The 15,485-nt window shown below is 41.9% G+C and overlaps 1 protein-coding gene across 1 annotated transcript in view; it reads left to right on the forward strand.

Annotated features, from left to right (window-relative positions):
• fbxo41 (F-box protein 41) overlaps window positions 1–14,972 on the forward strand; it is a 29,524-nt gene extending 14,552 nt beyond the window's left edge. The window contains exons 3-13 of the mRNA XM_053618849.1: window positions 234–441; window positions 3,328–3,398; window positions 4,873–5,219; window positions 7,928–8,163; window positions 8,299–8,414; window positions 8,699–8,851; window positions 8,957–9,052; window positions 9,550–9,668; window positions 11,253–11,411; window positions 12,402–12,517; window positions 14,674–14,972. Coding sequence (XP_053474824.1) covers window positions 234–441; window positions 3,328–3,398; window positions 4,873–5,219; window positions 7,928–8,163; window positions 8,299–8,414; window positions 8,699–8,851; window positions 8,957–9,052; window positions 9,550–9,668; window positions 11,253–11,411; window positions 12,402–12,517; window positions 14,674–14,736 — 1,684 coding nt within the window. The 3' untranslated portion in view covers window positions 14,737–14,972. The remainder of the gene's footprint in view (window positions 1–233; window positions 442–3,327; window positions 3,399–4,872; window positions 5,220–7,927; window positions 8,164–8,298; window positions 8,415–8,698; window positions 8,852–8,956; window positions 9,053–9,549; window positions 9,669–11,252; window positions 11,412–12,401; window positions 12,518–14,673) is intronic.
• Window positions 14,973–15,485: the final 513 nt, after the last annotated feature.

Raw genomic sequence — 15,485 nt, forward strand, 5'->3', positions numbered from 1 at the left:
TATTTTACTTTGTCAAAAATGAGTTATTATTTTAATCCATTGTGAAAAACACTGATATCACATCTTAAAAGCATCATGTGGTCTCACTAGAACAAAATGACAAATTCGCGACCGAGCAGTTCGTTAACGATCGTTAAAGATTAAGCTGCGTGAAGAACCCCGAGAGGAACCGTGATGTGGTTAGACGTCGGCGTGTCCGTTACTCACCGCCGCGCTGTGCTGCGTCTCTGCAGAGAGGTGGCGCAGATCGATCAGTTCCTGCAGGAGACGGCGGCACGCGAAGCCAGCGCTAAAGTGCGTCTGCAGCAGTTCATCGAGGAGCTTCTGGAGCGAGCAGACCGAGCGGAGAAACAGCTCCAGATCATCAGCAGCTGTGGAACCACGCCGAACGGGAGCCTGAGCCACTGCAGCCTGCAAGGCTCCAAATCCAACGGGCGACAGGTAACGTGACGGGGGAGGGGATTGCGGGTGTTATCATTTTAACCTCTCGTCCTGATTAAAAATCAATCCGCGTTATGATCCAAAGCCGTACGCGTTTTGTAATAGCTACAGATTACCCATAATGCACCATTCATTTATACGAGGTATTATTTGGAACGTGGTCTGATCGATTTATCAGTGTAAAGTGCTCATTAAGCGTAAATTGAGGATACAAAATGTGTATCGCAAGATCACGATATCTTCCAGCAAACTCGGGGACGCCTCCACAGACACCACCACGTCTCATCCTTCTCGGTACTCACGTGTGAGCTAGAAATCCCCTTAGAATACGCGTCAAACGTGAACAGCTATTTCAGATATTTGACCTTGCTGTGACCTTGCCCCTTTTGGATCACTTCCAAAAATCAGTTCATCTGCTGGTGACGATGATAATTCAATAAGTATGATTCATCATAATCAAAATTTGCGATGCAACTTGCGGAGTTCGTCCTTTTTTTTGCGGAAAACTACACTAATCAGCGAAATCGCACGAAGTTGTTCTGCGTGCTCTTTCGCAGTGATGTTCGTTGGTAAACGAGACCTTTTTGCTGTACTCGCGTTTGTCGCACGACGTGTCTCGGCCCGGATCTGCGGAAAATCGGCGGTAATTTTGAAAAATCGCGAGCTCCTCCGAATATTGCGATGAGTTCGCGTTCATTCCGAAATCCTGAAGGGACCGAATAACTACCAGAAACTATGGAGTTAGTACTTTTATGTAACGTCTATAAAAAGGCAACACTTCGAAATTAAAATTCTAATAAAATTACTTCAGAAAATTGCTTTTAAAAGCATGTTTTTTTTTTGTTGGCGTGATCCGGTCCCCAGTTCCTAGGGCACTTTTACTTGTGATGCTGTGGACGTTGAACGATTGCAGGAATGATGGAAAGAAAGATGGAAAGAAAATAAACAAGACGACGTTGGAGTTGCTGGAGGTTTTCTTTCTGTGACAGTAAACGGATATAAAGGTAAAAAGGTATAAAGAGCTCAGTATAATCCGTATCGAAGTTGCAGTGAGTCAATCGAGCATGTGTATCTCTTAGAGCGCCACTGAGCTGTAATTCTCATTAATTTGTAAATCCAGAGTGTGAAATATGCATTCAGGATGGAGCTGTAAACACAGCGAGTGTCAGAATGAATAGAACAGAGAGAGAGAGAGAGGTTTGAGATTTAACATGTTTGAGATCTTTTCTATGACTCTTTCCATCACCGCATGACTGAAACTGTTCACCAAATGAAAAACAAAAACGACTGGTGATATAAGGCTAAACGTAGCGAACAACAAAGTGTATAAATAAATTATTTAGTCGAAAAGTGTGTGGGTAGCATTTAAGTACAGGTAGCTATTGAATCTACTCTTGATAAAAGACAGAACTTTAGCATCACTGCTCCAATGCACCAGATCTTAACTTCTGGTTTTCCAAGATGGCCGCCGCCACCATAAATAACGTTCCAGAGTTCAGCTAGACGATGAAGTGTACACCAACCATGTCTTGTCTGATCAGTTCCATGTGGCCACTAATCACGACTGAATTAATTCTGTAATAATCGTATTTATTACAAGTTAAAAATAAATAAAAATAAACAAAAACACACAACAACAACAACGTTAGCATCCGCCTGAACTCAGCGAGAAGGGCATTAGCGTAGCTCTCTGACTCACAGCGACAGCACTCAAGTGCTCCTTAATGCCAGCCAACGACCTACATTCCCCCTTCCTGATGATGAAAAACCAGCATTCGGTGTGTCAGGAGGAGGCCACGCTATATACGGAGCACGCTGTGATTTGGAACAGGGCCGAAGTAGAGCACAGGGAGGAGGAGGAGGAATGAGAAAATGTAGCAGGGGAAAAGTCAAAACAAAACTAGCAAGAAATATCTAGCACAGTTCTAAAGAAATATTGTTCTGTGTAATACTGTACTTACACTAAAGATTTTATAGTTCACATTTCCTTGCAAAAATAAAAACAAAAGTGTGTCACTGAGAAAAGACTAGAAGGTAAACAACAAAACCAAGCTGCTCAGCTGTTAATTAGCATCGCAGCTTTCGGCAGGTTTGTGATGTCAGCGCTCCTAATAAAGTTATGGAGAGTCTAAACCGACTGACAAAAGTAACTTAATGTCCCGATGGTCTGTGCACCACCACCTCTTATGATCGTTAAAATAGTACACTATACCATTATGCTATTTTATTTGAACTATATAGTATTTTTCAGATTCTCCATCTTTCAGATTTTTAGGTTTGTACACTTCTACATGAACATTTCTGTGCAAAAGGTTAATCATGTTGCTAAATTTAGGAAGCTGCCCTTATAAACTCTATGGTGCTAAGCGAGCTAGCTAAAGTAATAATGATGATTACACTAACTGAGATTTATGTTAAAGAAGGCCATGGCGCTAATCTGAGCTAGCTAAAGAGTTAGAAGGCTGTGGTTTACGGCGCTAACTGTGCTAGCTAATCGAATAAATGGAGTGGTGCTAACTGAGCTAGCTAAACTATCGAAGGTCTTAATGCTCTTCCAAAATCTCATACTTCTGTTCATGTCCTTGTTTATACTGTATCTTGTGTTATGGTTTATTTTTCATGCTATGTATATTTCTTTATATTTAGCTCCCGAGGTGTCTGGATGTCGACTCCCGAATTGCTCAGAGACGTCTGAAATGCTTTTGGAGATATTTTTGTTATGCGTCTGATTCTCTACCAGATCAGATGCTCGAAGGCTCAGCCTCTGACATCTCTGTAACTCCGCAGGAGTTTTGTCTACCGTAGCAGAGTGGAATTTATTATTTTATTATTTATTTATTACCTATATGCAATATGTGGAATTTCTGTCTCTCTCCCTCTCTACAGAGGAACTCCAGTATCTCTGGCTCGAGGGGCGTGTACCAGGTCTCAGATCGACGCTCGTCTCCCAGCACTGGGTGAGTCATGGGATAGTGCATGTGCCAAACAATAAAATAAATAAATTTAATTAATTTTATTCAAAAAAAGACGGGATACAATTATGCAGTTGGGTTTTAAGCGTCTTCGGAGCTCAAAGACCCAAGCGTGGCAGCTTGGTGGTTCTGGGATTGGAACCCCCATGACCTTCTGAGCGGTAGCCCAAAGCTCACTGTACCGAGCCACGGCTACATTTTACGTAGCCCAAAAAAAAATTTTTTAAATGGGCGGAGCCATAAAAGACAACCGTGATGCGAATAATTAAACTCCGAAACGTCCGAGCGGAATTTTGTGGTTTGAATACTGAGCAGTTTCGTCCAGATGTTTGATTCGAGAATAAATAAAATTGCGTCCCTGATCGATCGACGTGACGGCTCGGTCATTTGTACCAAGATATAACCATCTATCCGAGTACCGTATCTATTAGCTCGCTAATATCTTCCATCATCAATAACTGAGCTGCTGATAAAGTTGATATTGTTATAAAAATCAGGGTTTTATTACGGAGAAGGTACCGAAGAGCTCTGTAATAGCCATCAACGTTTCAAGGAGTTTCCTGATGGGGATTTATCGTGTGACTGGCAACCTCAGGGACTGTAGAGCTTCTGTTCTGAGACACGGTGAGTTTTTATAGGCGTGCAGTGGCCGGTCGTGCATCACTCTCCTAAGCTAAACACTGGGATAACTGCAGAAATCGCACAGTAGCTCAGTGAGAGAGAGAGAGACAAAAGAGAGCTTTTATCGTTTGCAAGAACGTGTTGCCATGGCACCCAGAGGATCATTTGTAAAGTGTACATATATCAGAACACCGTTTTTCTTTTTCCCTCATGCGCCAGGTCCTTTTAAAATCAGAGCGCATGGCTGCGGACGGTAACGTCTCAGAAGTGACTACGTGTCTGGCTGGAATGCCCAGTGGAAATTCTGCCGTAACTCTGAGGGAAAGAACATTCCTTTCCCATGATCCTCTGCAGGAGCCTCAACTATCCTTTAAGTCTCCACACTGATCTGGGAGCTGTGTCAATACTGTATGTCTTTAAATGTCTATGGGTGGAACTGCAAACAAACAAATCAGAGAGACGCCCCATCCGTCCAGCTGAAAGAAAACAAAAACAAAACTTTATTCAGATCTTAAAATATCCTCATGCACTCAACATTAAATAAATAAATAAAGATTAAAGTCCAAGGTGAAGCATTTTGAAATGAGTCACTACGAAAGAACGTGTCATGTAATTGCAATTTCGCAAATTCAAGTAAAGCACAGTGAAAAAAAAAAGAAGCATTATTGGCTTCAGTCACAAGAAAAACAAACAAACAAACAAAAAAACTCAGCGAAATCCTGTATGGTCTGTTAAATACTGTATATTTTGATACTGTTTTGAAGAATGGAATGTTATTATAGTCCAAAAGGCGTCCCATACAGTTCATGCCTAAAAATCTCACACTGCTGGTTCGTAGGGCGTCTGGTCGGTCGAAGTCGGCGTCCCAGGCCTCGGTGGCGGGTTACGACAGTGACAGCGCTGAGCTGCAGGCGCTGGAGGGCAGTCTGGAGGCTCAGTACTACCACGGGCAGTGCCGTCCGGGAGAACCCTCACCTTACGAGCGCCGCAACTGGGGCCTCCGCAAGCAAGCCATCCAGAACTGGCAGCGGCGGCCGTACCGTAACAGCACGGAGGGCGAGGAAGGGGACGTCTCCGACGTGGCCTCACGCACCACCGAGTCCGAGGCAGAAATGTGGGAGCAGGAGAGGAGGGCGGAGTGTCAGCAGCATTGCCCTCACCGCAGTGGCTACCGGCTGGGGACAGGTAACAACCGCTCGGTACAGGAAACACTCTGGGACAACAGATGGGCGTCCTGTGGGTCTCAGCAGTGTGTGTGTGTGTGTGTATGTGTGCGAGTAGGAAAAGTAGGTCAGTGTGAGTGCATTAATGTCAGAGCAGGCCAAAACAGCAAGATCTCGCGTCACAGAGAGATGAGTAATAAAACACAGCAACCCACTCACTGACTTCAGATCAGCCAGAGCGACACGGATGAGCGATTGCTGAACGGATGCTCATTTATTAGATTTTTTTTTGGAATTAATTGTGGCTCTAATCCAAATATACACAGAATATAATTGCATTTGGAGTGGAATATTTAATGTTGTGGAACATCTGCAGCAAAATGAATTCATGTCATCACGTAACCGCGATAAACAGTTGTCCCCTCACCTCTCTTTTCTTTCCTTTGAAGTTAATAATAAATAAATGTAGCTTGTCATGTTAATATAAACTACTAGTATAAAATTACTCCGTCCTAAAGATGTCGGAAAACCTAAAGTTACAGCTTTACCACCGACTGTTACGACACACAGACGCCGTCCTCAGAGCTCAACTTTGGACATAGAATACGTCTTGGCTAACAAGTGACATTTATGGGCAACAACTTTAAATTTTCATTTCAGGTCAAACTGCTCCTTTAATTCTCACCATGTTGTACCCCATGACAGTAATTGGCAAACACACTGATCTGTAAGCGCTACACTGCTACAGTGTGACTAACAAGCCCAAAAAAAAAGAAAAAAGAGAAAAGAAGCCAACCTGACAGGCACCCAGCAGTTCCTCACCGTCTGTCTTTTCCCTCTCACTCATCTTTGGAAAAAGGTACAAAAAACCTGCCCTCTCTCTCTCTCTCTCTCCTACCTGTGGCACATGTTCTCAGCTTTTCAGTTTTGGTATGCATGAGCGAATCGAGTCGAGCGATTACTCCCACCTCATTTTCAATTCAGTAGGCAGTGATTGATGAAACCAGAGAGTTGCAGGTGGTGCTGGAAAACATTCAGTTTAATCTTCCTCAGTGGGAAGACACCACAGTGCGAGAGAGAGAGAGAGAACCTGCATCCAGCATATTTGAAAAATGAGACAAGGTATCTCCACAGTGCTTGAAAAACCAAACATGTCCACTTGATCTGACGCATGTACGTTGTTGCCGTGATGGTGGTCCTCTTTGACAACCCACTTTGACATCATAAATACTATTTTTGTTCAACTCAAGGCTCCTTTAACCCAATCTCTAGCTTGTTCTGTCCAAGCAAAATATTTCTTCATCCAATCTGATGTTTCATTCCAACCCAAGACCAACTCGAGATGACTTCCACCCAACCTGGTGCTTCTTCCATCCAACCCAGATATCCACCGACCAACCCAAAAGGTTCTTCCTTTCAAACTGGGGGTTCTTCCAATGCAAGGCTTCCACACCAAGGCTAGGGCTTTTTGTGTCCAACTCAAGGCTTCTTCCACCCAGTCTGGGGATTCTGTCCGATAAAAAAGTCTTCTATTGCCCAGTCTGAAGCGTCCCCTGACCAGCCAAGGCGTCTTCCACCCAAACGGTTTCCATCAATCCAAGGCTTTTAAATCACCAAGTCTGGAGCTTCTCCTCTGGTGGTTTTAACGTTATGGCTGAACAGTGCGTTTTCTCTAACCCGAGGCTTCTTCTGCCTAACATGAGGCTTAGATCAGCTAGGTTTGTGGGAGCACAACTAGATTCTACTCATATTTTGATCCAATTTTCATTGTTTCAGATTGCCTTGATAAAATGTGGCATTGGAGTAATTTGCAAAAAAGCCAGTTAATTCGGGTCAAAAATTAAATGTGATCACAGTGTGACGAAAACTGTAATGTAGCACATGGCTTCAGACCTTTTCCCCACCCATTTAGGTACTAAATTACATGAGAAATGTTCAGTGAATATTAAAAATTATTCAAAGTGCTGTATTTTGAAGGGGAAAAATAGGCTCCCAGTGAAATAATGAGCTTGTTTGTAACTGAACTGGGCACAGCTTCACAGTCAGGGTTCCTTGTGATGCTGTTCTGAAGATATGAAGGTCTTCAGTGTTGGAGTAAGCCTTCCGCAGCCCAGAAGGATCAGGATGCCCCAGCTGGTGGCTCTGTAACCGACTGCGTGATGTAGAATTGGTTTTCGATCTCATACTCTGGCTGACAGAACAGCCATGTAGGACGCAGCAGTGAGGTTTGCATTTTGTTTGTGGTGCTCTGGCACCACCATGTGGACTGTACCAATGGTATAATCCAGTGTGAAGTAGACTGTATACTATGGAAAACACCCTCCCCATCCCCATGCCCCACCCACATTTTTCCCCCACACCTCATGGCTTGCATAAAGTCAACCTAAATCTATTTAAATGCCAAATGTTGCCAGTTCTAGAATTATTGGGATGAAAAACCAATATGCTTCCCCTTGTGAATAAATATGTTATAACATGCTAATCGTTAGCCAGTTTTGCCACCATTTCACTCATGTTACCTTGCTAGTACAGTAGAACAGAACATGGAATTGCTTCTAGAAATTGTGATGAAAATAAAAACAGCTGAAAAAACAAAGCAGACTAATAAAAGTAACTCAAGAAACACATTTAACCCATTCCCAAAAGAATTGGCATATAGTCATGACATCACTGTTGAATCAGGAATTTCATCGATTACTCCATTTTCATTCGCGGTTGCTTTCACTTCAGGCCGTCCTGAAGGTTGCTACAAACTCTGCCGTCACGAGAAGAGCCCGTCCAAGACCAGCGAGGTGATCAGCCCCGAGGTGCTCAAGATGCGGGCGGCGCTTTTCTGCATCTTTACCTACCTGGACACTAAAACCCTGCTGAGGACGGCCGAGGTGTGTCGCGACTGGAGGTTTGTGGCGCGTCACCCCGCCGTCTGGACAAGAGTGCTGCTGGAGAACGCTCGCATCTCCTCCAAGGTTCCCAGTTTTGTTTTGTTTTTAAGACCACGTTCCCATCACTCAGGCTTGCATGTACAAACTTAATCAGCTATTTGATGATCAGCGTTCAATTCAGTGCTTAAATAACTCAGGGTTTTGTTTTTGTGTGTCCAGTTCTTGTGCACGCTCTCTCAGTGGTGCACGCAGACCCACTCTCTGATCCTGCAGAACCTCAAACCGAGGCAGAGAGGAAAGAAGGAGACCAAGGAGGAATATCTGAAGAGCACACGGTACTTTCCCAGTACTCGGTGGGATACTCCATTGTCTTAAAGGGCAGGAAATACAGGCTTCTGTAAATTTAATACCTGCCCTTCAAAATCATTAATTTACACACAAGTGCTCTGTTCAGAAGTGACCATCAGGCTGCGCATCTCTATAAAAGCTTGCCTTTGGTTTGCTTTCCCAAGCACCAAACTAGCAACCAGCTAGCCAGCTAGCATTAGTGATAGCGTCATGTGTTTTCTAATTTGTACGTATGAAATCAAAGTCTAACTAGTTTCTATTTTGGTGTTAGTGGGTGTCTGGAGGAAGGTCTGGAGGCCTTGCTGAAAGCGACGGGAGGAAACCTGCTCATTCTGAAGGTGTCTCATTGTCCAAACCTGCTGACCGATCGCTCTCTGTGGCTGGCCAGCTGCTACTGCCGCGCCCTACAGGCTGTAACGTACCGGTCAGTCCACCAGGGGAGCGCTGCTCTGTGCTCATTCTTATGCAGAGAAAATTAGAACCAGGGTCTTTCCCGAGTGACGAGATGTGATTTGGTTTTTCTCCCCAGGAGCGCTACAGATCCAGTGGGTCAGGAGGTGATCTGGGCTTTGGGAGCAGGCTGCAGGGACATCATCTCCTTACAGGTGGCACCATTACATCCCTGGTGAGACAAAACTCTAATTTTTTTAAGCGTTATGTAGATGAGAAGAAGAGATTATCACATTTACATCGAGTGGGAGAATTCAGGAGGACGGGAAAACCCTGAAAATAAAATGCCTTTGCGAAATAAAAATGACACTTATTTTGTTTAAATATATTAGTACTAGCAGTATAATTAGCATTAATCAAAGCTAACAAGAAAAAAAAAAAAAAAGGTTGTCTTAAACATCGCTCATATCAGAAGTCCTCCAGGCCACTAGGGGGCACTTCACATTTTTAGTCACCATCTTACTACTGTAAAATGGGTAATTCTAGCTAGCTGAATTGTAAAGCTAAAAAAGTTGAACACTGTTATCCGGAAAAACACTACACACAAATCAAGTGCGTGTGTGAGATTTGTTCAAGTTTTAGCCACGGCGATGTTAGTTACAGCACTAGCGCTCGATAACGGGTGCGATGTGTACATTTGTTATTTATTTTTTTCCATTTTATGTTTAATAGTCAACAACCAGCCCGCTTCAGTAACCGCTGCTTGCAGACGATTGGCCGGTGCTGGCCACACCTACGAGCCTTGGGAGTGGGCGGAGCTGGATGTGGTATACAGGGATTGGCCTCGTTGGGTGAGTAACAGGGAATTGAGCAGATGACAAAAAAAAAAAAAAAAAAAAGGGTTTGAAGACGCACTAGTAATGTTTGGAACGTTAGCACATCCCTCGGAGAAGGGGGCGGAGTTTATTTCAGCAGCAAAAGGATTTTAATACAAGACAACTAGGCGCATCTACAGTTTAAAGGTATTTTAACGTGTATAATTACTACAGCTCTGGAAACCTGTTCAAAAATGACAGATTTTCATCTTTAAAAGAATGAAGAGAGAGAGAGAGAAAAAAAGAAACCCCGTAAAGAGAAAAATAGGATGTTTATTAATATAAAAAGCAGCCACTACTCGTCATGCTTTTAATAATATCTTCTAAAAATACATCCAGCAGCATTGGCTATATAAGGCCCTCTTTTAAAGCAAGTACATGATGGAAATAATGAATGCATCTGACGGAGTTTTATAAAAAGATGCTACACAGGAAATTACCCTGTAAAATAATAACGTTTGAATAAAGAAACCTGTACATGTTGAACGACTCGGCGTTGAGTAAAGAAAGACTTCCAGCATTACTGGATTTCCTCCATTTAGGAATAATGGCTTTGGCCTTTTCCCACCAGGGCTTTTATGTTGGAAGTCTGAAAGCCTATTCTGTATTTTTACTCCGTGAAAGAGGGTTTATTCCATTTATGACTTAAAGTACATTCAGAATGACTAGTCTGAAGTAAGAGCTCGATACGGCTCTGCTGCTTCACCTTCTTTCCTAAACGAAGCTTTAAATCATCACTGTATTTAACTGTATTTTTGGCTTCAACGAGTAGCTAAAATAAGCCAACGATCCAATTAGGTGACGTTGTAATACATGATCGTTTCTATAGTAACGGCACATTCACAGCGACTTGGACGGAGACATTAAACGGAAGGAGTCTCCAGCGTCAGCGCTTCGTAACAGTCAGAAGTAAAGCTGTAACTTTTTGTAACGGTTACTGCAAGTGAGAACTTTAATTTGTTTCCAGGACGTTGCACAACAGGAAATGTAACTATAAATGGATAAAAAGTACGACGTGCCTTTTGTTAATAAATGAATAATCTGTTGGCAAATTGCTGTGGAGAAATGAAACGCTTCAGGAAGTGCTGTTCTAGGAAATGACGTTTTATTCCTTACTTATTTGTTGGATAAAGATGAAATTCAGGATTTATTACCGTTAAATCATGTATAAATTGCAGTTAATTGATTTTATTTCTTTGGATTTAAGACCCACTGTAAGGTGTTAATGCTGAAGTCAGGACACTTTTATAATATATTAGTTAATAATTTCAGTAAAAACATCTGCTCAGAGGAGAAACATCATCCGATTAATCAGGACACGCGGTCATCTCTACTCACCCGTCAGTCAGACCTGTTCATGCAGAATGCTCCGCCTCTTCTGGTGTTTTGTGGGCATGGCAAGAGTCGAAGGCAACACACAAACAATAAGCTCTATTTGTTTAGAATTTCAACACTGCTAACTTGAGCGAACATCCACCAAAATCACAGTGTGTAACAAATGCTGTGTGTGTGTGTGTGTGTGTGTGTGTGTGTGTGTGTGTGTGTGTGTGTGTGTTACAGCGAGGAACTGTATGAGGCTGCAAGTGCTGGAACTGGACCACGTCAGTGAGATTAATCAGGAAGTGGCCGCTGAAGTGTGTCGTGAGGGTCTGAAGGGTTTGGAGATGTTGGTTCTCACCTCGACTCCCGTCACGCCCAAAGCTCTCCTTCACTTTAACAGTGAGTCCGCACCCTGCTCCGCACCGCCGTTCACACACACAATTAAAAAAAAAAGAAAAAAAAGAAAAACACAACATTGAGAAGTGAGCTGGAAATCTGAACGTTAAGTAAATGTTACAGTTGAAAAGTTCTATGAAACTCAATCTGATTCATGAGGAAATAACTTTTTTTCATTTGAATTTTTTTAAGACTAGAGCCTACGTTATTATCCCTGCTGCTTTAAAAGTCTTATTCATTTATTCCTGTAAGGAAAATAAATGCATTCCCGTATTATGAACGATTCTAATATTTACATATAAAAAAAAGGCAAAAATTTCCACATTTGAATATTTAAGATTTTATATTTTACTTTTATTTAACTCAGGTCAATTAAAACATGTTTTTAAACTTTAATAAAACAACACTGGATTTAGAAAAAGTATATATTATGTAACAAATTACTAATTGATATAGAAAGTACAGTCAATAGGCTGCATGCAAGTCATGAATTATTTTCATTATTATTATTATTATTATTATTATTATTATTATTATTAGTTCTACTGAACATATAGTGTACTAAGTAGGGCCAATAACACCCTATGTAGTGAGCATGTCATACACAGAATAGTGAATAGGAATTATGGACTACAGGATCCAAAGTCCCAGAATCCATTGCTGCATGCATGCATACATGGCTGAACAGAACTACACATCTGGAATCAATCACCTGCACGCCTAGGTCTCTCTCTCTCTCTCTCTCTCTCTCTCTCTCTCTCTCTCTCTCTCGCACACACGAATCCAAAAAAATTAAATAAATAAAAATGCTTTTTGAAAAAAAAATGTGCCTCTTGAGTAAAGACTCATCATTCGGTCTGGTTTACTTAAAAGAGCTGTACCCTCCTGACCATCGAACGCATGTAGTGGTATTTGACAGACGGCCGGTGATATCCAATGCTCCCGCTGAGCCACTCACACTTCCTTTACTCTCTCTTCTCGTTCCCTCTCCAGGCGTGTGCCGTAACCTGAAGTCCATTGTTGTACAGATCGGTATTGAAGATTACTTTGAAGACCCCAACAGCCCTGAGGCCAGAAAGCTCTTTGATGAGATGGTGAACAAACTCCAGGTGCGGAGAAATCCACAAAACACACACTGGGTTTGAAATCTCACCACGGTTCAGTCTCCAGGGGCTTGACTTCAGATAGGAGAAAGGGGGGGGGCAACAAAACACGAGTTAAAGTGTTGAAATATTTGTTAGGAACAGTTATGTGGCTAGAGCACGGTTTAAAATAAATAAATAAATAAATAAAAATGCCATCATTATTGCACTTTAATTTGCAAAATCAAGTGTACAGTAATACAAAACCACCATTTTCCTGTGTAACTGGAAAGAGAGTTCTTTTAACTTTGGGGAAAAAAAAAAAGCCATATCACATGACCAGGAAGTATTGTTAAGTGGTTAAAACGTCGGACTACTGATCGAAAAGGTCATAAGGTCACCTCATTCATTGTGTTATTTTTGACTATGATACTTTCCACCATTGTACCCTGTTGCCATACGGCAACAATTTACCAGCTACAGACTAATTCAACTAATTAAGTCATTGAAAAAAAAACTAATTGTAAATGTAATAATGCATGCAGTAGAGGGTTAAATATGCAGACGAGACAATAGGTCAGTACGCGACACTGTACATTCATATCTCTGAACTATTATTTAGTGTTACTGTAATAATATGCAGTAATGTTCAAGATTCTCATAGAAGCTGACCCAGATGATCAGTTTATGGAATTATTAGGGAAATACTGTGTAGTGTTCAACTGAAGAATGAATAAATAAATAGATAAATAAATAAAGTTGTTTATTTTAAGAAAAATGGAGTGAACCAGAGCAGATTATTCACGGCGTAGGCGATCTCTTCTCTCAGCCGTTTTATTTAGAACCAAAACTAATCTATGTATATACAGTATAATGGTGGAAGTATTGAAGGAAGGCCAGTTTGCCACAAAACCACCCCTCATGTGATGCCCGAGAGCAGGGACTCTGCACCAGAAACTCAAATAGGTTTTTAATCAGTCGCCTCGAAGTGAACAGCAGGCACGAAGATGCTCGAGGCAGATCTCCCATCTGTGTAATCCTCCCACCGCCGGGCTAAAATTAACCACCCGAAGCTGTAGTTGAGTCAGAGGCCACGGGCTTTCCTGTCTCCGACTCCGTGAATCAGTGATTCATTAAATGACGAATCACTTGGGGGAGTCCTGATACTGCAGCTGCTGCTACACTGGTGACTCGTGAGTCAAGTGTAAATGTGAAAATGAATCATCTTGAAGATGACACCAAAAGTAGTGCGAGACTGCAGTGAGGTTCAGGCCATCTGTCTTAGATGTAGAAATAAAGCCTGCGTAATTTGGGGGCGAGAATATGATGATCACGTGAACTTCGGCTCATGAGGTCTTCCTTTCCGTTCCCTCGTTGTTTATTTTTAAGTTTCAATTTCTTTTACCACAAAAAAGGGGAATATTTTTAGACTATAGGATTGGGGTTTTTTTGCCATCCATGAACTGAATAATAAAAATACTGCATGATTAAGCAAGTGAATACTTCATTATTTATTATTTTCATTATAACCGCACGTCCAAAAGTGTTTTATTACTCTTATACCACAGCAGATTGCCAACAATTACAATTTCTACTTACGAAAAAAAGATTTTATTTTTTATCCATTTATAGTTACGTTTAAGGTTGTGGAACATCCTTGAAACAAGTTAGTTCCTGTTCTCACTTGCGTTATAGCAGCTATAAACAGTGGTTCCCACACCATCCCTCTCTTTATTCTCTCTCTTGAAGTTAATAAGGCTAACAACAACAACAACAACAACAACAACCCATGCAGCTTGTCATGTTTCAGAGACACCACAAAGAAACTCCTCTGCCCTGAAAATGGCTGCAAGCAAAAGTGCAGACACTGGAGACTCCTTCCATAATGTTAAACCAACATCTCCTTACAGAAAACTTCACATCAGTGATGCGATTACAGCTTTCTTAAAATTTTATTTAAAAATCCATTAACGCAAAGGCTTAATTCTCTGCGAATGCACCGTTACTATAGAAACGCTATCAGAACGAACACATCAATATAAAAACGTGTCATTTGTACAGTAGGTAGTGAAAATGTAGTAGAAGTAAAGAGTCTGGGTTGTTGATGGAAGTGAGATTAAGTGTTTTGTTCATTTTCGGTTGCTCAGGTTTACACCCCCTAAAACGACGCTGTTTCTCTGCAGGCTTTAAAGAAGAGGCCGGGTTTCTCCAAAATCCTCCACGTAAAGGCTGATGGTCTGTGCTAACGCCTTCTACTGCGACACGAACTGTGGAAAACCAACAACTCCTTTATGGAAAAAGCTGAATCTTTAACTTCAAGTTTTCAGTTACCGTGACGACGACAACACAGGAAACTTCTCATTACAGTATTTTAATCGGAGATACAATTTTACTCGCCTGTAGCCGAGTCGGCTTTGAGGTTTCGGCTTCGACCGATAAATCTTACGGAGAACGCCGAGTCTCTCTCGAGACTCGATTCAAGCTCGACAGCGTCAGACGACCGTGATGATCAGATCATCGAGTTCCACCGGATATAAATTTATAGCACAGAGCTGCAACCGGGAATTTTTAGCCAAGGAAACGAGGGAGGTCCTAGAATACAGAGTTGTGGAACACCACAAATATATATATATATATTAAAAAATTTTATAAAAATACATACACGGTGAGAGAAAACTCCTCGACTTGGAGTTGAGGGTTTGCGGTGCGCGTTATCGATCGGTATTAAACAGGAATGAAATTTAAAACCCGGGTTAGCATTCTAGCGAGTGTATTGCGAACACTCCAGCACAATGAGAGGAGTCCCAATGTCCTGCTTCACAAAAAGAAGCAGATTAGAAATTTGACCGTTTTCTTCTAGTCAAACCCAAGCAAAACAGGACGTAGAAGATGTTACGCCAAACGGAGCGTGAAAGATTTGTGCCGTATCATCCTCCTAGCATCATCATCATCATCATCATCCATCCACCCATTCATCTAGGAACACATCAACCAT

The sequence above is a fragment of the Ictalurus furcatus genome, chromosome 29, assembly GCF_023375685.1.
Source record: "Ictalurus furcatus strain D&B chromosome 29, Billie_1.0, whole genome shotgun sequence".
NCBI lineage: Eukaryota > Metazoa > Chordata > Actinopteri > Siluriformes > Ictaluridae > Ictalurus > Ictalurus furcatus.